The following is a 23597-nucleotide window of genomic DNA, read 5'->3' as shown; positions in this document are numbered from 1 at the left end:
CTGCACAAGAAAAGGATCAAACCCCAAGCGGTCTTAAAGGATTATTGTTCTGTTTTGGGTTTTTTTGATGGCTTTGTTTTGCAGCGGGGCAGAAAAAGTGAATGAGCTGGTCAAAACCAGCGCGTGATAAGGAAATCGTGCGTAAAAAAAGAAAGATCCCCCCCCCCCCCAAACAACAACAACAAAAGCCCGCCACACCTTAAATGTGACTAACTGATGAACAGATTTGACTATACTTGACTATACTACGAATGAGATTTCATTTGAATTTCTTCCAAGGGTGTTCAACCAGATTCCTTAAGAGCTGTGCTGTAAATATGTAATACTGGGCTGGTGAGCCAACATGATGGAAAACATAAAGCAAGAATGTAAGGTGAATAAATGACTATGTCATTAATATCATTTATTAGAATAAAAGATTACTAGTTTTTAATTTTAAACTCAAAAATGGCCAAAAAAAGTGTTATCTGGCTATATTTAGTAGATCCTTGGTCCTGTTTGCTTCTGAACACAAAGTAATGGCACACATCCACACCCACACATTCACAGTCTAAGGCACTGCTCCACACCCCTTTAATACTACAGTGGAACACATCCATGTTTCCCACCCGTTATTATTTACTGCTTTATTTTAATTGCAGCTGATTTCATATTCCCCATGTATTTAGTATCTCTGCGAAAGTCCTCCTATTCAAAAGGATCAAAGATTTATTTTACACAAAAACACACAGAGAGAAATATTAAATACAAAGAATATCACACTCATTGCCCAGTTTACTAACTGAGTAGAAAGGTTTCTCTCTCTCTTTTTTTTTCTGAAGCTATAACAGCTACTTTCTATATTTTCCAAAATAAAGGCTACACATATTCATTTCTCAAGTCTGTTACTCTGACTGGCATAACCAGAAGTGATCAGACATTTAAGTGGCTCAAATAGACAACTGAATATTGTTTGTTTTTTACTGCGAGAAAAACCTGTAAGAATAATAAACATATGATATGAAGGTACAATTTGCAAAATCTCTGTGTTAAAAAAACATCAAACAGAGGGAAAAAAAGCCTGCACTGCATGTGAACCTTGCTCAGTTTTGCACATAACGATGTTCACTACACTGGAAGACCTGTTCGCAGTTTGAAAAATAAATAAATTAAAAAAATAAAAAAAATCACTATATCAATAAAGCTTTAGGTTTAAACACCACCCAGCCTCACAGTCGGTATTAATTTTATATTATGGCATATTTTGAAGAATTTACTATACTCAAATCAAAGCTTGGACCCTCACCACAGCAGTGCTACAGATTACATTCATCCATCATCCCAGCCATCGTGTCACAGTCTTGTTTTATCTACGGCAGATCGCACTTATTCCCAATGAAAATAAACGCGCTATGAACCTTTTTGTTACTACCTAGTGCAATCGTAACCCTGTGTTTCTTGTGCAGGGCCATCTTAAAACTTCCCCTAACAGACGCTGAAACAAGAGCAGAAACAGAGACTACTCTGGCCCCGCTCATGAAGTGGCATAGCATATATTTTGAGAATAGTATTAGTACTAAGCCCGGCAGTTCTTAAATTAACCTATCACAACCCACTTTCCCCCAAATGTTGGTGGCTTCTCTTTTACTTAAATGAACGGTCTTTTCTGTGCTTTCGTTTGCTGATAGGGGGGAAAAAAAGATACAGGGAAGATCTATGCATTGCACAATGAAGAAAGGCTGTGTGGCAAAAAACAGATATCAAAAGAAGAAATCAGGTATGACGAATGCAGGTTTAAAGTCCCTGTTGGACATTGCTTTGCTCCCCCCACCCCCCTTCCAAAACGTAGAAACAGTCATTGTCAGAGAGACTCGTTTCAGGTGTTGTCGTTACAGCCTCTCAATTAAAAAGGTCCACGTTACCTCCCTCAGCATCTCGGCTCTTTACCTTCTTTTGAGTGCAAATGCAATAAGCCAGCATAAATTGCTCGTATAAGTTTGATTCAATAATTTACCCACCCTCCCAAAGAAAAAAAGAACAAACAATAAAACAAACAAACAAACAGCCAGGTAGGAAGCAGGACTGCGTAGTATCGGTGCATATCACACCACCACCACAACATTACCGAGGTGGAACAGTGCTTCTCTCTAACATTCGTTCTTCTACTGCCCAGTGTAGTGCACTTCTTTACTACTCCATATATCCAGTCTCCTCTGCTCATGGGCACAGCACACTCTTTAGTTTAAAACAAACAAACAAAAAACAAATAAAACAACAACAACAAGAAATTCCAACTGTTACTGTGTAAATCCTGGGTCACAGCCGGATCAGTTCTAACATGCGTCAGACTGCGGTCAGGTCCAGCGGAAAACGGAGAGAGTCCTCTTTGAGCATTAATAGCGTATCTCGAGGCAACGGCAGCTGTTATCTTATTTCAATGCAGGTTTGTGGCTTTGTTGGTGTTTTTTTTTCCGAGAATTCTTTGTATCCACTGTTTGTATGAATGCATGCAAGCTCGGATTTTTTCTTTCTCTCTCTCTCTCTTTTTTTTAGTACATGTTCATGTTCAAGTCTCTCTCTGTATCTCCACAAGAGAATGATTTTTACCCAGAGTTAAAAAGCACTGTTTTTATAGACCATGTATTCTGAATACATTGGCGCAGATATTCAAGGCTATTATCCACGGGTTAGGAAATATGTCTTATCTGTATGCATGTGTGGTTGGGGAGGAGTGGTCTGGAGCAGACACAGGCATCACATTGACAACCTAATTCAACATGTCATGGGCAAATATGCGCGAATAAACAACTCCATGTGATAGAGTTGTTTTTAGACTGTGGACTATAGACATGAGTGCTTAAAAAAATTTGATCATCTAAATGATGGGCCTATTTAATAGGGAGAAAACCGTTTTGTTTAATGGAGCTACTACAGTACATGGCCTTAAATTGCAAAACTGTTGTTGTTATACATTCATACACGTTCAAAATACAGTAAACTAACATAAAGGTCAACATTGCTCTTTCCAGATCTGTTTTCCCCAAGGTTACGCGGGTTAGTTTCTGATGCAGCTTTCCAAGAAAATGGAATCATTTTACAAATCAGTGTACCACACCGGCAAAGCAGCTGTTGCTTTTGTATTGCACTTGAATGATGAATCATTACAGCCATTTGTTCTGCTACCAGGCCTTTGTAATAATGCTGCGGATGCCAAAACACTGAGTATATACTGAGTGTACCAAGAAACGGGCGGAGCAGAAAGAGTCGACTTTCTCAAAGTGCTAATGCCATGCCTGTGTCTACTTCTAAGAACAGTGTTCTGCTTCCACTAGCGGCAATTATGGGAGCACGCAAGCACACGTGTGCGCATGCATGTGCGACAGATTCCTGTATAGTAAGATCAGTGAGTGCGGCTTCTTGTGCTGAGCGAAATTCCCGTTGAGGAAGCACAGAGGAGGAAGAGTGGCGGACGAGCTGTTGTAAAAGAGCAAGCAAAGAGAAGAGGCTGTCTCTCACAATGTAAGAGACAGCCTAAAAAGGACATTCACTGTCCGTTCACCCTCGCACCGTGTCCAAAATTTTCTGCTTCCTGCTCAGCCGGCGTGTCGCCACAGTTGCCTGCCTCGGCTCCTGGGATCGCCCCCAGTGATCTGTTTACACCCTCTAACCTAGCTTCATCCTCGTCTTCCTCCTGTTCCTCTTGGACTGCTCCTTCGCCTTCATCTTCAGCTTCTGCTCCAGCCGCCCCAGACCCGGGGCTGCCTTCTGTCAGGGGTGGGTGAGTCCTGAGAGGGTCCTTACGATCAGGATACAACCTTTGCTCTAAGGTCTTGAAGTCGGCCTCAAAAGTGAGGGGTAACCCTGACTGAGGGGCACCCAGCGTCAGACCCAGACCTATAGCAGCGCTCATGCCCATTCCTGCACGGTACACATCCATGCCATCGGGCAGCATGGACTTAATCTTGGGCAACCATCGCTTGCGGACCCGCCTCGCGTTTGTGCACATGTCAGCAGCAATCACATTCATTTCACTCTCCTTGAAGTTAGGGTTGAAATTTTGACAGTAGACTGTAAAAAAAGAAAGAAAGAATACAGCAAAAGTCAGCGTGGCACAAACTGCCCCTCTTTGAAACTTCCATTACTTCTATCAAGTATGACCTACGTTTGACAGCGTTGAGGACCCTGCTGTCCAGGGGTTTCCTGCTGGGATCACTAGTAGAAGAGCGAATGCCCGTCCCACAGCTATTGGCTAAAGTGTTTCTGCAGGGATGCAAAGTCAACACCAGGGGGCAGAGTCAGCAACAGGCACATACAGTAGATAAACATGGGAGCACACATAACAAACCGCATTGCACAACATGGCCACAGATGGAGTGTGAAAGTTGGTTTGTGACAACAGCAGTAGTGTTGGAGTCATACACAGAAGTCAAGCCTAAGAGTCGAAATACTTAAACAGTTTGTTCATTATTTGCACATTTCTCTGCTCACCTGTCAAAGAATGTGGCTAAGAGACGGCGGAGCAAGACTTTGTGTTTGATGCCGGCACATAGATGACAATTCATCAGCTGGCCTCGAGTCATGAACACTTGTGTACCTGTGTGGGAAACAAAGAAAAAAAAAATCTTGTGTGAAACACGCTGACATTACAGCATTTTCCTTTATCTTTGAAGGCCCTCCTCTCTGCTTCTTTTACCTTTTACTCCACTTTGAGGCCTTTTTCTACATTTGAAGTCAAAGTTTAAGGAGATCTTTAATGGACTTAAACAAAATGGAGTCAGAAATTAGAGAAGAGGAACAGACGGTGACAAAAGCAGCACACTATTAAATGACTCCGTTTTGCTTTCTTTCCAGCGTCATCCCTTCCTCAGCAGTGCATGAGCCCTTACACCAATCGAGTTTTGGATTATTCACCACGACTTGCGCATTATTGTGCTCAGCTCTCTGTGAATTACGCTGGGAAGTACTCAGATGTCGTTCTTTTGTCTGGAGAGATTCGGCACCAAATCGATTTAAGGTTTTCTGTCACGTTCCTTTGTGGAAGCTGTATTGCCTACACGGTGAGTTGTACCTGTTCTCTTTGAAGTGCCAAGAGCGTGATGTGGGAGCCAGACCAAAGAGTTCAATTTTTGTCTCATTGTACCAAAAAATAAAAAATAAATAAAAGAACTTTTCCCTCATACTCTCAGAGCTCTGTAAGGACCATTTGGCAAACTCCCGGCAGGCAGTCATATGCTTTTTACTCCAGAGTGACTTCTGTCTAGCTACTCTTCCATAAAGACTGATGATATCTGCAGAGATGGTTGGATGGGTGCAGAGATGGTCCTTCTGTCTCAGCCTTAAATCTCTGCAAAGAAACTTGCAGCTTTATTTTAGCACTTTCAGTCTGACAGACAGAGACGTGGCGCCGGCTTCCTGACCCTTGCCTGATCCGTGGATTAACATGGGTCAGACTATGTTTTCCCAAACAGCCTTTTAATTAGGAATATGAATTCAATTAAACGGCACTGAGTTGTAAACATAATTTAACTAAACAGTCTTAATCAAATTTTTTTAGCACTTATGCATAGTCAAGTTGCTGTGAATGAGCAGTAATTCTCTGGTAGGAGTCTCATATCGGACAAAGAGGGCTGATTACATGCAGTTGACCCTTACATTCACTATGAATGAAGGTCACAGGGCTGTGGGTAAATTCTCTAATAGATGGTGCTCTTTGCCCAAGTCTCATTAAAAAGATTTCGGTAACTTTAAACTTTGACAATGAGCTCTCCATCCTTCTGAATTTATGACTTTCAATTCATTTAGTTAAATTCATTTTTAAATCCAATTTCGATATCTTCCAAACTCACTTGGTGTGTAAGCGAATCCTTGGAAATTCTGCAGGGGTAAGATGTTAGCATCTAAATGTGCTGTGAGTGACTTGTGATTGCTTTGTGCGTGCCTACCCGCCACCAGCTCCAGCTTCTCTCCAGGGTCCCCCTCAGTATAGAGCTTAGGATGGCAGCGGTAGCCTATCTGGCTTATGAGGCTTGCAGGCAGCGCCACAAGGTCCCTGCGGATCAGCACGCAGTTGCGGTTCTCCAAGGACAAGGGCATCGACACCATCTCCGGCTTGTCTTGGACTAAAAAAAAAAGAGATAAAGAACCGAAATGCAAACTTTATTTAAAATCTCACATCACAAAAACACATTGGTATCCGTCACTTTACTGGAATAAAAACACCCTAAACAAAGTTGTTTTCCACGCCTACCCCTGTGTATCCACACCAAAATAGAAGCTATGAAATTTAATTAGTAAAGCAGGTTGGAGTAATCTCATACAAGTTTGTTGTGTTTCATGAATCCTAGACAAGTCACTGTGCAGCATCAGCATCTTTAGTTTTGGAGGGGGGGGGGACATATCCAGAGCTGAGTGTTGGGTTCTTATTCAAAAACTCTTTTTTTCACCCCAAAACCTCTAAGACAGCTTGTGAGTGTATACACATGCATACTCGTCCTGCACGCACACACACATGAAACAAAAAGAAATTAATCCAATAACTGCCACACGCATGCACATAACGAAAGGTGTAGATTAATCAATTTGTATGTGCAGACACATCTGCGCGCGTGCACACACACACACACACACACACACACACACACACACACACACACACACACACACACACACACAGGAAAGATGTGCATGGTTCTCAAATATCCTACAATGTCACCCTGGGGTGCTCTGACTGATTGCAGATAGAATGGATTTCATAAATATGTGAAACCCTAGAATTTGACAAACCTCCCTTTGAGCTGCAGGATGTGAAGAATGAAGGAGAGCGAAATCTGTGTGTATGTGTACTCATGTGTGAGTTTATCACTATCCATAGGTACCCCGTCGGTGTGTTTATGTGAATGCAAACCATTTACACCTGCATGTATTGAAAAAATCTACACCAGTGTAAAAAATGTGGCAGAAAGCCATAATGAAAAGCGGTACGGTCCGGCTGCTGTAGCTGCGATAAGGAAGATGTTGTTGGTCACGAAGCACTTCAATCATAACTCCATAAAGCTATCTTTAAGCTGAAAGAACCCCCCCACACACACATGCACACACACAAACACACACACTGGAAGTACAACAACCTGCTTTTCAAAGATGCACAGGACACACGATGCATAAAAGATTAAATAAGGTAATTGGGATGAAATGAATGTGCATCAGGTTCTAGTTTTTTTGTTTTGTTTTTTTAATTTTTTGCACAACCTGTAACAGATAAGAGGTCTGGATAAACCCCACATTTAGTTTCTCCAATTCCTCTCAAGTTTTACTTTGAGATCGCTCTGTTATCAAATTAATTTCCTCCATATGAGCCGAGGGCAGCTGAGAAAGTAATGCACCAAATCAGACTTGACATGACTACAAATTTAAAGTTGCCATTGAGACTTTATCAGAGTCCTGGACTTTGATAGTATGTGCTTTAAGGATCGAAGTGCTGTAAAATCAGGGGGTGTGTTGTAAGCACAGCTCCTTATGGCATGCCACTGTTGTTTCATATACTAATAAGCACTGTTAAGGACTTTAGAAACATCTAACACAATACTCACTCCCGTAGGGATTGGCTGAACGTCCATAAAGATGACTGTAGGTCTCCTCTGTGATCCCATCGTAGGGCTCCTCCTCAAACTCCTCATCCTCGTTCTGGTAGGACGTGGGACTGTCGGTTGTGGGCAGACTGGAAGCTCCGGGGCTGGACCTGTCACCGCCGGCTGCTCCTCCTCCTCCAGCTCCACTGCCACTAGTCCCCTGGAGGCTGAAAGCAGGCATACCAGGGATAGGGGTCCCTCCAGCTGTTGTGTAGAACAGCGGCCCGGCCCTCCCCAGTCTACTTCCAAGCTCTGAAGGCGAAGTCTTACTTGGCGTTGAAGGTACAGTCAGGGGCAAGGGCTCACCTCCTTCAATTTTAATCTTACGCTGCGGTATGAGCAGAGTCGAAGACCATCCCGGGGTCCCTAGAAGGGCAGCCACTGCCAGGCCGTTGCCATTATTACAAGGACTCTGTGGCTCAGATACCGTTTCTTCTAAGGACCCCATTGTCTGCGAGTCACAGTGAGGTGAGTTTGCCTTAAACATTAGGTCCATGCCTTTTTCAACTATATGCTGAATTTGGAGGTAGCCAGCTGTGTACATGACCACCAGCTGTTCACTAGCTGCCATTGTTAGCTTCCCTGTGTAGCAGAAAGTGAGGATCTGCTCAAAGCAAGCAGGTGTGACTGAGGAAGGCAACTCAAACTGGGTCTTGGTGGAGCTGCTGAAGAGGTCACGAAAGTAGAGGCTGCTGGCGGCCAAAACAGCCCGGTGGGCTTTGAAAGCCTGGCCTGGTTGAGGGAAAAAGAAGTTGAGAACATTGACGAAGACAGTTAGCACTTTGTACAAGTTAATCTGTGATTAACAGAGCAACATTAACATTTTTCTGCCAACTGACCTTTAACCAGTATGGATACATCACAGTAGTGTCCCAGCAAGCGCTGCTCATTAAGGGAACCCAGAACCGTAGCTCCAAAGTTTGGGATCTCCACATGGAGCAGCTGGGACATGATGGCCACAGAGTGGAAGGAAGATGGGGCTTCAGATATTCACTGCAGACTCTGCCGCCGAGAGAGGCATCTGTAATAACAAAGCGGAAGGAATCCAAAAAAAAAGGTATGGTAAATGCGTTGGAGAGGAGAAAGGCACTGACAAATGAAGGAGCAAAAAGCAAACGCGTGAAAGATGAAAAGACATGCCAGAGGGAGGCAGAGGGGCGAGAAGAGAGAGATAGATCCTCTCAGGTTGTTTCTCTCTCTTAGAAAAAGCAAAGAGTAAGAATGAAAATAGAGTTGCGATGAAGTGAGAACACGCATACAGTTGAGGGAGAAGTGAGAGGTGTGCGAAAGAAAGATGGATATGCAGAGATAGTGGGTGAGAGAGTCGAGGCAGGAGAGAGAAAGGAGGAGTCACTCCACAGAAAAAAAAAAAAAAAAAACACGAACACAATGCTGCGCCTACTGTGCATAGAAGGTTGTGAAATACCTTTAGGCTATGTTGTTTTACATTACTTAAATTCCAAGAACCTTGCACTCCTTCCATGTATTGCTCTTAATGCATCCAGAACAATTTACCCACAGCATGGACTTTGACAGCCTGTACGCCTTAACTTTTCTCAGAAATAAACCCCACACTGAATGCAACCTGTTTTTCATGTCATAGATTTTCCTGGATTTCGCTGACACCGTGGCAGTTGTTCTCTTTCTCAGATCTAGCTAGACAACAATCCAAAGAAAGACAACTTTAAAAAACAAAACAAATAAAAAGTCCTTTTCAGTAACACTCTCCAGATATATTTGCACCTTCATTCCAGCCCTGAACCTTTTAGAATTGCCTTTGTCTTCCCACCAACCCACACATACGTACATATACGCACTAGTTTCATTATTGAGCAATGCTGCAGAACAGTTTCCAGGAATACAAACTGAAAAAGATGTCACCGCCTCTCTCTCTCTCTCTCTCTCTCTCTCTCACACACACACACACTCTCCCACTTCATGCACTCCATACAGAAAGGCATGCACTGTGGCTTACTTACATAAAAGCCTGCATGCATGAAGACACACACGCACATGCAGTAAAAGCTGCACAGGGAAATTACTGTGTACTCTGGCACGCAAGCACTCACCTGGAGAAACAAGAACATGCCTTTTCCTCTGCTAACAGTCTCTCACACATGCACAAATGCACAAAAAGAGTGCTCACTCTGTTATCCCAGACAGTTCTGACCTGAGTAAGCCAGTCTTCTGGTTAAAGCACACCATGGAGCCTTGACACACACACACACACACACACAAAACACGCCAGCAGCAGTCAGGACCAGGACAGAAGAGGAGCAGTTAAGAGACGGAGGGAGAGCACTCAGATGTACTCCGTCTGGTCGACTCTTTCTCTCACTTAAAGTGTCATTCCTAGTGACTCAAAGATGATTCTCTCTGCTGACTGACTTTTCTCTGTCTGTTTTCTCTCGGCCTATCTACAATCTCTATACCCTCCAAAGCCCTATTCTCCCTGCTAACTGTCTGCTCTAGCACTGTCTCAAAGCCTCCCTCTGCCTCGTCATTATCTCGCTCTCTCTCTGTGTTTCTCTCCCCCTCTCCCTGTTCTCCAAGGGTTGAATTCAACAAGTGCCGCTGTAGATAGGGGGAGTGTGTGAGTGAGAGAGAGAGAGAGGGGGGGAGTGAGAAAGACAATGGGGGGGGAGAGAAAGAGAGGCCAGAGCAGAGCAGAACCGAGCAGAGCAGAGCGAATCAATGATGAAAGGAGTGGGAGGCTCAGTGTGTGCGCAAGCGCACGCCCGTGCATGTGTCTGCGCGCGTGTGTCTGATCAATGCAGTATCTATACGTCGCAGGGAGTGGGAGGGAGAGAAAAACACAGGCTACAGTTACAGACGGAGACAGAGACTGGGCAGAGCTAAAGAGAATCAAGGGAGGGAGGGCGGGAAGGGAGAGTTGAGACAGAGAGAAAGTCATTTGAGGACAGTACGAGTAGAGAAAGACAATTAGGTTGAAGCAACTTCTGCTACTTGGACACAGACATGTATATACAGTCTAACAGAATGAGGGGGAGAATGACTAAGACGAAAAAAAAAGAGAAATGAGAAGCACATACAGGGGTCACATCCACCATTAATTAAGGAGACATCGAATAGCGAAACTTGTGAGCGCCCAGTTTGACGCAAGTCTGGAAAGAATGCGTCACATCTCAGTAAAGCAGAGCTTTATTAAACTCGAACTATAGCGTGCACAATGCAGTGAACCTTAAATCCTTCTAAATGTAGAACTGAAAAGATTGATCGAAAAACAATCACCAGTGTCAGGGTATTTCCCATTATTCGTACCATCTTTGTAAGACAATAGTTTAAAAAAAAAAGGAAAAGAAAAGAGAGGCTTTACTTTTGAGCAAGTGTTGTGTATTTTCTCTGAATCATGCAAGGACATCTCTGCCAAACACCTACACATAAACAGAGAGAAGTGCTGTCTTCACGCAAGACTATTTTGTATTTCTACATGAATTGATGAATTAAATGATTAATTTACGCCTCCGCTTCGGTGGCTCGGCTTGTTCAGGTGACATTTCTCTGCTTTCTCTTGGGTACTTTTTTTGGCCAGCCCATAGAACGCTTCCCTAAATGTTACTTGATCTGGATGAAGGAGGACAGGAGCCAGATGTCACTGCCTGCGACAGGACAACCGCTAAAAGAAGGACAACAGCTACCAGAGAGGATAAGTTCCAGAAAGATGTGTGTGGGAGGGTATAAATGCATAACGGATGAGTAGGAAAATGGGTTGTTTTTTTTTTTACAGTATGTGTGTGCATATAAACACACGCACACGAACGAATGCTGTGTAATTTTTACATGTCAGAGTAAAAAATTATAAAAACAACAAATAACACTAAGGAGACAGCTTTCTCGGAGTGCCGTGCTGTGTTATAGGTGACGAGACATGAAGACATCCTTTCAGCGCATGTCGCTTATCTTAAAGAAAAAAACAAAACAAAAAAACATCAAGCTGATGCTGAGGTTTTCTGAAAGTGAGCACGTCTCTCTCCCCCCCTACAAAAACTATCAAGGCACATTGTGCTCAATTCTTTGCCAAAGAAACCTCAAGTGGAGAAAGTTGCGCTAAACTGAGCAAACTTTTACTCTTCAGTTGCAGCGGAAATATGAAAGGGAGGATATCACAAAGCGTTGAATGCAGTGAGTCAGACTTTGGTTTACAGAGCTTTGGCCCAGCAGTGCGATATCTGCACGGCACATATAGGCACACATGAGTGAGCACACACAAAAAAAGCACAGTGAAACGCAGGAGAAACAAATCTGCAAACACTCTCCTGCTTTCTTACACACACACACACACACACACACACACACACACACACACACACACACACACACACACACACACACACACAGGTAATCTCCCTGTGCACACTCAGCAATACACATTCTGTTTGTTTGTCTGTCTGTCCCTCTGTGAACCTGCCAGACTGCTTGTCCACCGGCCCATCCATCCACCGGTTATTGTAACTACTGTGTCCTTACATCGCCTCTTGCGTCCCCCCCGCCCTTCTTTCTCTTCTCTATCCTTCCCGCCCTGCATACCACGTACCCACTGTCTCTCTGCCAATTAATGCACACAGGGCTGCATTGCAGTGAGGTTGGCGCGTGCCACGGCAGCAAGCACAGTACAGAGTCTACAGACATGCATGTACGTGCCAGCCAGGCAGAGCGGGATGGAGAGGAGGGGGTGAGAGTGAGGGAAAAGAGGAAGAGGGAGGGCGGGTAAGTGGGTGGGTGAAGGGGGGCGAGAGAGTGAGCGGAGAATATGTTGAGTCAGGCAGACAGGACGGTGGAGTGCCACACTGCACATATACACAGCCGCATGTCTGTGAAAATGTATGCACGAATGAATATGAAACAAAAGGCACAGCACACATACATGTGCATCATGACAGCCCAAAAGTATGCAGAAATGCAAATGCGCACACGCACACACACGCACTCGCACACAAACATGCATGCAAATTCCAACCTCCTTATGGCTGCTTTATATATAGACTTTGCACATCACTGATGAAAAAAATATAAGGCACCGACTCCCTCAACTTGTTTGCCAAACGAGTCACTATGTGTGTGTGTGTGTTTCTCCGTACATTGTGTCCTCATTTGCTACCGTATGTTTGCATTTCCATGTCAAAGTTTCCTGCATACCAAGGCGTGTTTTTATAGTCATCATAATATATCCGACTGTGACTTTTGGCACTTCATATCAGGCGCATGTGTGTGTCTGTGTGTGTGCGTGTGAGGCACAGTTTGTGAGTTTAGATATGAGATTCGAATGCTGTTCTGATGGCGCTTGTCTGTTTTTTGTTGGAATGTGTTACATCCATTTTAATCAAGAATTCATACCTACGCACAGTGTTATTAACTGTAGCAGCAGGTCCAGGCATATTTGAATAATATGAAGAAATGAGACGATTCGCCAGATGGCAAACAAACACACACACACGCCGATTTTAACTACTACTTATACTAGAGCTCTCTACCAAATGACAATGCTGTAAGATTCAAACCTTAAACCATCAAAGTCACAAACAACCCTGAATGCACTAACCCTTTATTACTTTGTGGAACAGTTTAAGCTTAAAGTGAAGTTGGTTCACATGATGCAAGTCACAAAAATCCTCACTTAAATACGTTAGCCGGCATCATCGTCAAGGCACAGAGAAGTAATACCATTGCTAAACATGTTTTTGGAAGTAAAGAAATTCATTAAAAAAAAAAAAAAAAAGGAAACTCAAATCAAAAATTTGAAACGAGCCGAGGAGGAGCACATCCGTCCTCCATTGCTTATGTTGCCACTATACAATCTCAATATGAACAGTCCCCTCGTTATAAATATTCAGATCCTGCAGTTGTTCTCATGTTTAAAGTGTACCAGACAACAGATTCTATCCACGTTGAGACAGCAACGCTCCCTGGCAACAGTTCTACCAATCGAGAATGAGCGGGTGTCTGCCTGAGTCTGTCTGAGTATCATTATGGGATGTCGAGAGAAATAGAGAGAGGAAGAGAGAGGCTGCTTATCACTGCTTATAATGCAACATCATTCTCTGTGTACAGACCCCGCTGGGTGAAGTTGTCTGCACATAGTCAGGATCAAAATCATCTTTTCTTAAAAAGAAGAAGAAAAGAAAATCTCCCCATGATTCATGTAGTTACGTAACAAAGAGACAAATATGAAATGATTTGTTGTGGGCTGAATATTGTCTGGTATCTTTCCACTTGTACTCACTCAATATGCACTAATAACGTAACTTGTGGTCTGACGAAGGAGAAAATAGCAGTGAATTCCAGTTTTTAACTGCAATGTTGTCTGCACAGAAATGATAGTGTGAAGCAAAAAGTCCCACAGAACAAGCCATATGAGGGTGGGATGATGTAACCAAATATAACATATCACAATTGTTTGGTCAAATTAAATATTAAAAAGTACTTTTTCGCACTTTGCTTTTTAATAATCATTGTTTTGTTTTTTGGTTGGATGATTTTGTATTCAAAGTAAAGTCCCTTTTACACTGGATTTGCTGAACACTACCATGACGGGAAGAATTTGAAGTATACACACATTTTGTCACTTACAGTAAAGATGCACTAATGTGTCTAAAAAGAGAAAAATAAATCTAATAACTGTTATCATTACTAGATTTAGTGACAGACAGACTATTCATTTGGTCCCCTATCCCTACTCACAGCATTGCTTTGACAAAAGCAGTCATTTATTTTGGTCTGCTAAAGGCCTAGAGACCAGTTGGCAACCATCTGCCAACTGGTCATGAGGGAGATATGTGTACTCTCCAACCAGTTGGTGGGTGGTTGCTGGAATTTGATGGTAGTTGCTCTGAAACTTATTGCTAAAGCCCCAGTGATGCCAAGAGATATGTCACTGGGAACAATGTGTATTTCTTGACCAGTTGCTGGTTGTTGTGGTACATGGTGCTGCTTATAATTATTTTATTTGCTAGCACACTGCTGCGGTTGCCAGTGAAAGATGCCGACATGTCAGTAAACACTCTGCAACTACTCTCCAAGTGGCAAAGAAACATTTTCCTTCAAATTAAAAGTTGTGCCTTTCGAAAATCCACATCGCACTTTAAAGTTGCACTGCTGCTCATCTAGTAGTTAGCAAGTGTCTGCAGACAAATCGATGTCTTCCATGCAAACGGCAATCTGCTAATGATCTTAGCAGTCAAAACCAGGTCTTTGGTCCAGCACCCAGTTTTCGATTTCATCTAGCAACAGCCAGCAACTTTCAGCAACTGGTTGGTACATTTTACACATTTTTCCCCAGCACCTGGAGGTTGCCAGAGAGTTGCCAACCAGTTTCTAAGCCTGTGTAAGTGAGGCCTTAATTAGCTAAAATCTTTCCGCCATCTTTCCACCACAATGCAGACATTTAATGGGATGGTAGAGACCAAATTCAAAGCAAAAAGGTGAGACTATTCTGAATCTTCTGGGGTTTTGGAAACACAAATATATGCTGACAACTGCTGTCAAAAAGATCAGAGCCAATGCAAAGCAGCTGGAGCTGGACTGAACAACAGGAGTTCTAGGTAATGAGGTGTGTTCAAAAATTTTCACATATGGCTCTAACTGTCAGTTGTTTAGACTAGAGGTTTTAGAAAAAAACATACTGCCCAAAGGGTTGTTGTGGCTAGCATTTGTTGAAAAATTAAGTACGGGTAAAATCGGTAAGAGAGACAAAATGAAAGCATCTACGGATCAAGCCTGCCAACTGCATTCCCGGCTGCTACTGTATTTAGTAGATACTGTTTACTCTCTTCCAGAGTCTAACAGCTAAAGGGTCAATTATGATAAGTACAACTCCATCTATTATAATCGACTCTCATCAAGGGAGGTAAACACGAACACGGACACACCTTCGCAGAAATGTACATATCTTAATCATGTGCACCGCTTCAGGGGAAGATGCCAGCGATGAATGAAGTTAATGCTTACATTTCCCAGTGGTTGAGCACAGTATTAAGGAAAAAGCTTTGACAAATAACTCCTGTAACAGGGGGGGGATACCTGTAAGTTTAGCCTGTAGTCGCTGTGATAACCAGACAGACTGAGGGAAAGAAAGACAGAGAGAGAATATACAGTATCTGTGTGTGTGTGTGTGTGTGTGTAATCCTCCTGAGGCAAAGGCATTGCTAATGGACTCCAAGTGGCTGTGGGAGGTAAACAAACAAACAGTAGCAGTGGCTACTACATCACACCAAACTCTGGTGACTAGCACACTAGACCGGCTGTGTATACCAAACATCAACCCACATACCCTTGAATATACATGACTGCATGGACTGCTTATAGATATATAAAGGAGTGCTTGAAAGATAAATATGGCAGACTGACGGGTACATAACGGCGTTTTAGGTTAAGAGATGATAAAAGGCCGGGGGGTGAGGGGATAAATGAATAAAAGGGGAGAGGAAAGAGAGAGAGAGGGAGAGATAGAGCGAGTGTGTGAAAGATGCAAAAGAACAAGAGAGAAGTTGACAAAGCACAGTCACAGGGAAAGAGAGGAATAGGGAAATGAGCTAAACTGACAGAAATGTAAAGCTTGAAAAGAGAATGTGTTCGAGTTGACAAGAAAACTGCAGAATACTTGAAAAGGCATACGAAAAGTTAAAAGTTGGAAAAAAAGCAGCAGACTTGATCATCTGTAATATTAATATTCCCATTTAAACTGTGACAGCCATAAAGCAGACTTAGCATATTGTGTAATCTCATTTCATGCGCTTTGGTCCCCGATTTTTCCAAGCAGGGCAACAGACAAAGCCAGGCCATATGGATAAACTGTCACTTTGTTCCAATCCAAAGAGATCCGACCTTCGCTCAACATTACTCACTCTAAAATGTCAGCTTCACGGTATAAGCTTCCCAGACTGTCATTTTCTAGCAAGGTAAATCCTTAAATGACAAAGAAAGGGAAGAAAAAGAGGCAGGTTGGATTTTTTTCCAGTTAGAATAAACTCATATTAGACAACCACAGGAGCCCGCGGGCCGTTCCAGTTTAGAGCAACATATAAGTGTGACGTTAGTGTGCTAAGGAAACTATATTCACGCAAGACGGAGATATTTTGACCAAATACTGACACAAGACCAAAAATTCCCCCAATTTCCAACTTAAAAGGAAGCTACGTAAGCAGCACAGGAAGAAAGTAGGGAAGAGAGAGAGACAGTGAGGGCGCGACAAAGCAAGAAATGATTCAGTGTGAGATTGTTAAGTCACAACACTTGAATGTGTAAACGCTAGGATAGAGTATACTGCGCTTATGACTATCATGTGATATCTCTGTCTTTGGGATAGAAACCCTTTACATTGGGAGTGGTTTGCAGCTGCAGTGTGTGACTGTTGGGACTGTTTTCTATGAGCCCGAGGGACGTCATGTCACACTGGCACAGACTGATCTCCTGCCAACAAAGTGTCTGTTTTGATGGGCTCAGGCAGATTTTTTTTTTCCTTCTCCTGTCTTGTTTGGTGATTTCATCGATTGCCAAGACGTTGCAGGAAAAATGTCAATGGACAGAGAACAAAGTGACTTTGGTGTCAACCGTGGAATGCAAATCATCTCCAATTACAGCTTAAAAACGCCATTAGAGACAATCGGACAATTACTGCTCAGAAAAACAGTTTTTTTTCTTTGATTGAAGGAAGGGTAATCTGACTTTTTGGGGAAGCAATAAGTCTAAGTTTATAAAGTTATAACTCTAAAGTTAGTTTTCACATGAAGGGAGGACCTGTTGCTGGGCAGCTACCACACCGAGGTCCACAAAGGTCTACGAGTGAGTAAAAACACAATTACTTTTAGCTAAGTATTCCTAAAACTTGCAATATCTGTGGATGGCTTAGTCTGGCTTTATCAGTGAAGCAGCAGATTGAAAAATACATTTTTTTTTCAGCGTATCAAGGTAGATGCGTGTGTTGCTGCTCAAGCTCACAGAAGTGAATACCAAATAAAAGAAACACAATTTGTCCTTGGCCTCGCAATAGGGATGTTGTAGCCCTGCCATGTGACTCTGCTTTGACAAGGACATCAGTTCACTCTCGGGACAAGCGTTTGTGGCATCTCTAATGTGCTCATTTACAAACTATAACTGTGCCATGGCAGGGAGTGTACTGGCTGAAGGAGCTAATTGGTTTTATAGCTGATCCCTGCATCGAGAGCGCTTTGATACCGTAATTTATTCTTACAAGTGCAATTACAAATCAGGTTTGCCACCGTTGCTGTGCTAGCACTTCTGGCTACAAGGCACCAGATAATTGAGTACACTGGTGGTTATTGACATACTGCCTGAGGATAGCTTCGGTATTTCCTCATATATCCCGAAATTCCGAAAGTTCTACTTTAGAGGTGGCATGGGAACAATTTTTATAGGCCAATACACATTTAGTATTCAATCATCAATATCAAACATATCTCATTTCAAAATCAAATGTTAACATATTTGTTTTCTCCTGTCAGTTCTTAATATTAAGGACATTTTCAGGACCTTTTAGAGGGAATCTATTATGCCAGCTTGTATATAAGAAGCAGCATAATTCACTTTTGCCCACCTGGCCAGCTGTCTTGCCTTAGATACTCTTTGGATATTCTCTTTAGCTTGACCATTGTCTGGGGATACACTGGCCATAAGATGTCCTGCTGAGTGTCACCATCTGTCACACAAGCTCTATTATTAGGTTAGATTTCACAGGAAGTCTGTATGGTTGTGAGTCTATGCGTATCTTGCCTATGCATTTGTTCCAGGGCATGATTTGATTTCCATACTGAAATGAAAACAGCAGGACATGAAAGATCATGACTGGCGATCCTGAACATTTTGAAAAAGATCCTGAATGAAGGGATGAGAGATATTATTTTTATTTCCGGTTTGTTTCCACATTTTGTAATAAAGGTAATGATGCTAATTTTTTTTTCTTTTTTCTTTGCTCAATAATGCTTTAAAAAAAAAAAGTATCTGTAGCTAAAAAAGTATCTCTTAGATGACTGATTGGTACTCCTTTACTCACTGCATATACTGCAAACAAAATTAGCATACATGTGCAACTCTGATGTACACACACTGGCCACTTTATTAGGTACGCTTTTTTAACTGCTCATTAACACAAATATTTATTCGGCTAGTCACGTGGCAGCAACTCAGTGCATTAGACATGGTTAAGACAACCTGCTGAAGATCAGACTGAGCATCAGAGTGGGAAAGAAAATGTCATTTATGTGACACGGTTGTTCTTACAATTCATTTCAGAGAGAAATTTTGATGTTGATGTTGATGATGTCATCAAGCTGCGCCTGTTTTGGTCGAAAGCATCGCAGCGGCTACAACCATTATCAACTGCAAATTATGCCGACAGTCATAGCAAAGAGATGAAGCACTTTTGAAATATGGGGAAAGCCAAAAACTGCGCTTCCTCCACTTCCGTAACATTGATTCATTAATGGTGAATTCTCTCGCAGCTGCTCTATTCCCATGTTGTTGCAGTATATTAATAACTAACCTCGTATTGTGGATGAATAATCTCAGTTGTTCTCCTGACTGAAGTTTGGCCCGTGTATAGCATCCTGCTATGCGATTGCATTTGTCCCTAACCACCAGAATCCCTCACGTTAACTTTTATCGAGTGGGAAAAAAAAGTTGGCGTTCATCCTCCAGCTTCACTGTGCTAATGTTATGCTAACATAGCTGTGTCGCTAGCAATCACGTAGCACAACATTATATACCAGGTAGTCCAACTTCAGTAACCCTGCAAATGCCACTGCTGTTTAGTTTTCTGTCTTCATTTATCTGAAGTGGTAGCAGAGCTGTACGTTTTAATTAGTTTCAAAAATCTCTCAGTCAGAACATGGTATGTCATGTTTAGGTGGAAACTAGCGAGCTAACTTCTAACTCCGTTAAATTTAATAAATTCTGTTTTCATGGATGCCTGGATGTTAAACTTAATTGTTACACCTGGTAAAGCAGCAACGCTGATGATTTTATTAAAGATTAAAGAATTTAGACAGTTTTTAACTCTCAGTGTTCGTTTGACTTTGGGACCAGAAATGGATGGAGTTTTGGACCCAGATTACTCCGCGAAGCTCCTCACTACGGCAGCCGTAATGCTCTGACAATCCATCAAGCAGTGCGGCTTACTAAAGTTGTACTAAAACATTTTTAACAGATTTCTGCACGCCAAAATTGGTTCAAGGTCAGTAAGCACAACCAGAATTCATACATAAGGCACACTCTCGATTTATGAGGAAATTAAAGGATTTTAAGTGTGCTTTATAGTGTGGAAAATACATTATACAGAAGAAAAGAATATATCGCGATATATATCATTACCGCACATGCTTCAAATTATATCGCGATATGAATTTTAGGCCATATCGCCCAGCCCTAATTCACAGGAAGTAAAGCTGATAAATCTGAAGTAACTGTGTGATGCTTTCATGTCAACACAGACCAAAATCTCAGAGGAATGTTTCCAGCACCTTGCTGAAACTATGACACAAAGAATTAAGGTTGTTCTGTAGACAAAAAAGGTGGGGAGGTGGTGGTGGTGGGGTGTCCAACCTATTATTAGGAGTAGGGATGAGTACCGGTGTCCGGTGCCATGATGGCACCGGTTCTGACATAAACGGTAGTAACCAGACCGAAAAGCAGCGCACATTTCGGTGCTTTATTTCGGTGCTTTATTTCGGTGCTTTTTTTTCCTGAGCTGTGATACACTTCTAGCCAATCATTTTACGTTTCCGAGGATAGTAGGCGGGCCCAGATACGTATGTTCTTTTAGAGCAGAGCTACAGATTAAAAATGCTCAAGGCGAAGCGGTCAAAAGTCTGGCTGTACTTCACAGCAAAATATGCAAACTCAGCAGCCTGCAACAAGTGCTTTAAGCTGATACCGTGATACTGTCAAAGGAGGTAACACCTCGAATCCGATGAAACACCTGGCGACGCATAGCGTTTTTTTTAAAAGCCAAGAAATGCGCTGTATTTGATAGCTTGCTGCGAGACCTTACACCGAGCACATCTACTGCGGGTGGGTTGCCTGTTATCGGACCCGGAGTTAGCAACATCCCCAAAAACACGAAGAGGAGAGTCCTGGCCCCTAGCCCTGCCAGTGTAGCAGAAATGATGAGGATGATGCAGCAGCAGCCGTTCTTCTCTGCGTGAGTAGCTTAATGTTGTTCGTGTGTAATTTACGTTGAGTAGGCTAACCACGTTATTACATTAATGCATGTAAGGTGAACTAGCAAACATCATCATAGCTACATGCGGCTGTCTTCTTGTTTGATGGCAGATACTCCCTTCACCCTGGCCAAAAAGGCTAAAATGACCAAAGAAAAAGTGGGAAACAGCTAAACATGAGAAGTTTTTGGATAAAGTTTGTGTTTTTTCCATTGTTTAAGCACTGCTTCCAGCCAAGAGTGATACCATATATGCCCCATAGCTGCAGAAAAGGCTAACATTGTTATCTTTTTACAAAAACCAGCTGAACATGAGAGGTTTTTGGACCAATTTTGAGTTCTCCATTCTTTAAGCACCGGTTTGAGCACCGTTTGAGCACCGGCACCGTTTCAAAAGTACCGATTTGGCACCGGTATCGGATAAAACCTAAACGATACCCATCCCTAATTAGGAGTTAGTGTGTACCCAATAAAGTGGCCGGTGAGGGTACATCACTTGCAGATGTTATTTTTTGGTGTCTGTTCATATTCAATCTGTAGGCGTTTATCTTGTTTTTAACAGTAATTCAGATAAAAGTCAACATCTCACTGACTAAATAAATAAAAAAACCACATATATTATTATCATCTTTGTCTCCAAATATTCTTAGTCAGCAAAGCCAAATGGTTTAAAAAAGGAGTTGTATTTGTTGTTTTAGTTCAAGGAACTCCTTTTGGTTCTACTGACTACGATCCTTTTTTTGGCCTTCAGCGCAGTAGCAGATACAAATACAGTGTTTGAACTGATGCAACAGAATCAATGAATCTTTGATCCAAGCATTGCTGAACACCAAGATCATCTGAAGATAAATGAGAAGCAATGTGGACATATTTAGGGTCTGCTATTGACATTACAACTCGCTATCCAGACTCTAATTTAAGGGTTGAGGACCAGTTCCAGATTTCAAATATGAACTTGTCTGCAAGGGTCTAAATAAATGTTCTTTTCAGAGGTTATAGCAGGCTGGTTTTTAACTTGCTGGAAACAAGCGACATACTGCATAAGACAATTTCAGTGAAAAGGTTCTGCACATATTAAGAAAAAAAAACTGTGGATAACAGCTGCGTCAAGGGTGTCAATCAAACAGGGGCATGCAAAGTGAGAGAAATTTAAAACACACGCGATCAGGTCTCTGGAAGGCTCTTCACACCTTTAAGTGTAAAAGCGGTTGTTTTTAAAAAAACGAAAAAACCTCCTACCTAGTAAAACCACCACTTTTTTAAAACAATTACATAAAAAATTGTAATCTACGAGGGATCTTCGATAGCAGAAAAAAAGAAAAAAGTTCCCAGCAAACCAGCGAGTCACAGAGTGACAGGAAGAGAGTGACACAAAGGTAGACAGAGGGTTGGAGAAAAAAAACAAAAAAAACAACAACAACAAAAAACCCCAAAACACAGCTTCTTGATCACACTGCTCTGCTGTGTCTGAGCTGACTGACTACAGTGGCACATGTGTGACATCAGAGAAGCCCAACATGGCTGCCAGAGGAGCCCAGTGCAATGCAAAAATGAGGACGCATCTTTCAGCATCAGTGCCCCACTGTCTACACACAGGAGTATACAAACTCACACATGCACACGCAAACACACCCACGCAGACAAAGGCATACAGAGAAAGCAGTCCCTGCAACGACTGAGTGCCCCAAGTACATTTTTCAATTAGAGCAGACCGAATGATAACTTTAAAAAAAAAACAACAACAACAAGAAAACCAAAAAACAAACAAGAGGCAAAAATAAATATATAAAGCAGCAGGGGACTGAAATGCATTTGATAACAGAATCAGGAAAGCCAAGCACAGGCCACAGGTCATGCCAAAAAAAAAAGTGTATCACAAAAGATGGTTTGGTCTAGCAGCAGCAGCACACGTTTATTTTGAGATCTTATACGCAACCCCCTCCCCATCCACCCTTTCCCCAACCAAACATCTCTCTCTCGCTCTCTCTCTCTCTCACACACACACACACACACACACACACACACACACACACACACACACACTTTCCTGTGACCTAAGAACCTTCCAGTGAGCACCATACCAAGCCTAGCACACATGTGCTCAAATAGCATGTAACCTTGGGTAACCTCATCGCACTAGTAAAGCACTGAAGTGGGCTGTGGCTGATCCTACGCTTGTTTATCTCTGTCTCAGGCAAGAAATGAGTAAAGAACGTTGAAATAACCATGAAAATCCCCTGGAGTTTACATAATGTGTGTAGAAGCATAGGTGTTGGCCACGCAGATATAGGAAATGCGCTTACATCATGTAAGGTTTCCAGGAACCGATCAGTTTGATCTGCCTTTTGATGCATGGGTCCTTTGCCATGCTGTTATATAATTCCTCGAGACAGCGTTAAGAAAAAGAAAAATCATATCTGGAATTTTTTTCTTCAAAATACTTTTCTCTGTCTGCCCAGTTATTCACAATGTTAATGGACATGAGGCTTGTTAATGAGTAGAGAGTGTTTCTCCTCCTTAGATCAGCCTTTCTCAAACTTCACAATCCTGCAGCCCAGTTAGAAATCTCAATAAACCCACCAGACTAGTTGCGTTTTAGCAGTTTTAGTTTGATCTTTAAAACCCTTGTGTTGTCCACGGGTCATTTTTGTCCTCTAAAGAAATCTTTTGCTATCAAAAATGTATTTGTTATTCATCAAATGGGCTGAAAATAACAGAAGTTATTCATTACTATACTATGAATGATTGGAATAAGTTTCAAGTAATTTGATTTATTTATGTGGTTTTTATTGAATTTTATA

The 23597-nt window shown here is 42.2% G+C and overlaps 1 protein-coding gene across 2 annotated transcripts in view; it reads right to left on the bottom strand.

The window, feature by feature from the left end:
• Positions 1–457: 457 nt before the first annotated feature.
• nacc2 (NACC family member 2) overlaps positions 458–23597 on the bottom strand; it is a 33351-nt gene continuing 10211 nt past the window's right edge. The window contains exons 1-7 of one of the 2 annotated variants that reach the window (XM_085359817.1): positions 9034–9091; positions 8447–8628; positions 7569–8339; positions 5922–6098; positions 4468–4573; positions 4142–4239; positions 458–4047 (exon numbers count right to left, since the gene is read on the bottom strand). In XM_085359817.1, coding sequence (XP_085215943.1) covers positions 3524–4047; positions 4142–4239; positions 4468–4573; positions 5922–6098; positions 7569–8339; positions 8447–8558 — 1788 coding nt within the window. In that variant the 5' untranslated portion in view covers positions 8559–8628; positions 9034–9091 and the 3' untranslated portion in view covers positions 458–3523. Of the gene's footprint in view, positions 4048–4141; positions 4240–4467; positions 4574–5921; positions 6099–7568; positions 8340–8446; positions 8629–9033; positions 9092–23597 lie in introns of those variants that run through there. The other variant, XM_085359816.1, reaches the window with a different exon arrangement.

Source organism: Diplotaxodon limnothrissa, linkage group LG7 (genome assembly GCF_057381915.1).
Source record: "Diplotaxodon limnothrissa isolate DT_005_m linkage group LG7, D_limnothrissa_male_GT1.1, whole genome shotgun sequence".
In the NCBI taxonomy this organism is placed as follows: domain Eukaryota; kingdom Metazoa; phylum Chordata; class Actinopteri; order Cichliformes; family Cichlidae; genus Diplotaxodon; species Diplotaxodon limnothrissa.
Note: the sequence above shows the minus strand (reverse complement) of the source record. Positions and strands in the feature narration are given on the sequence as shown.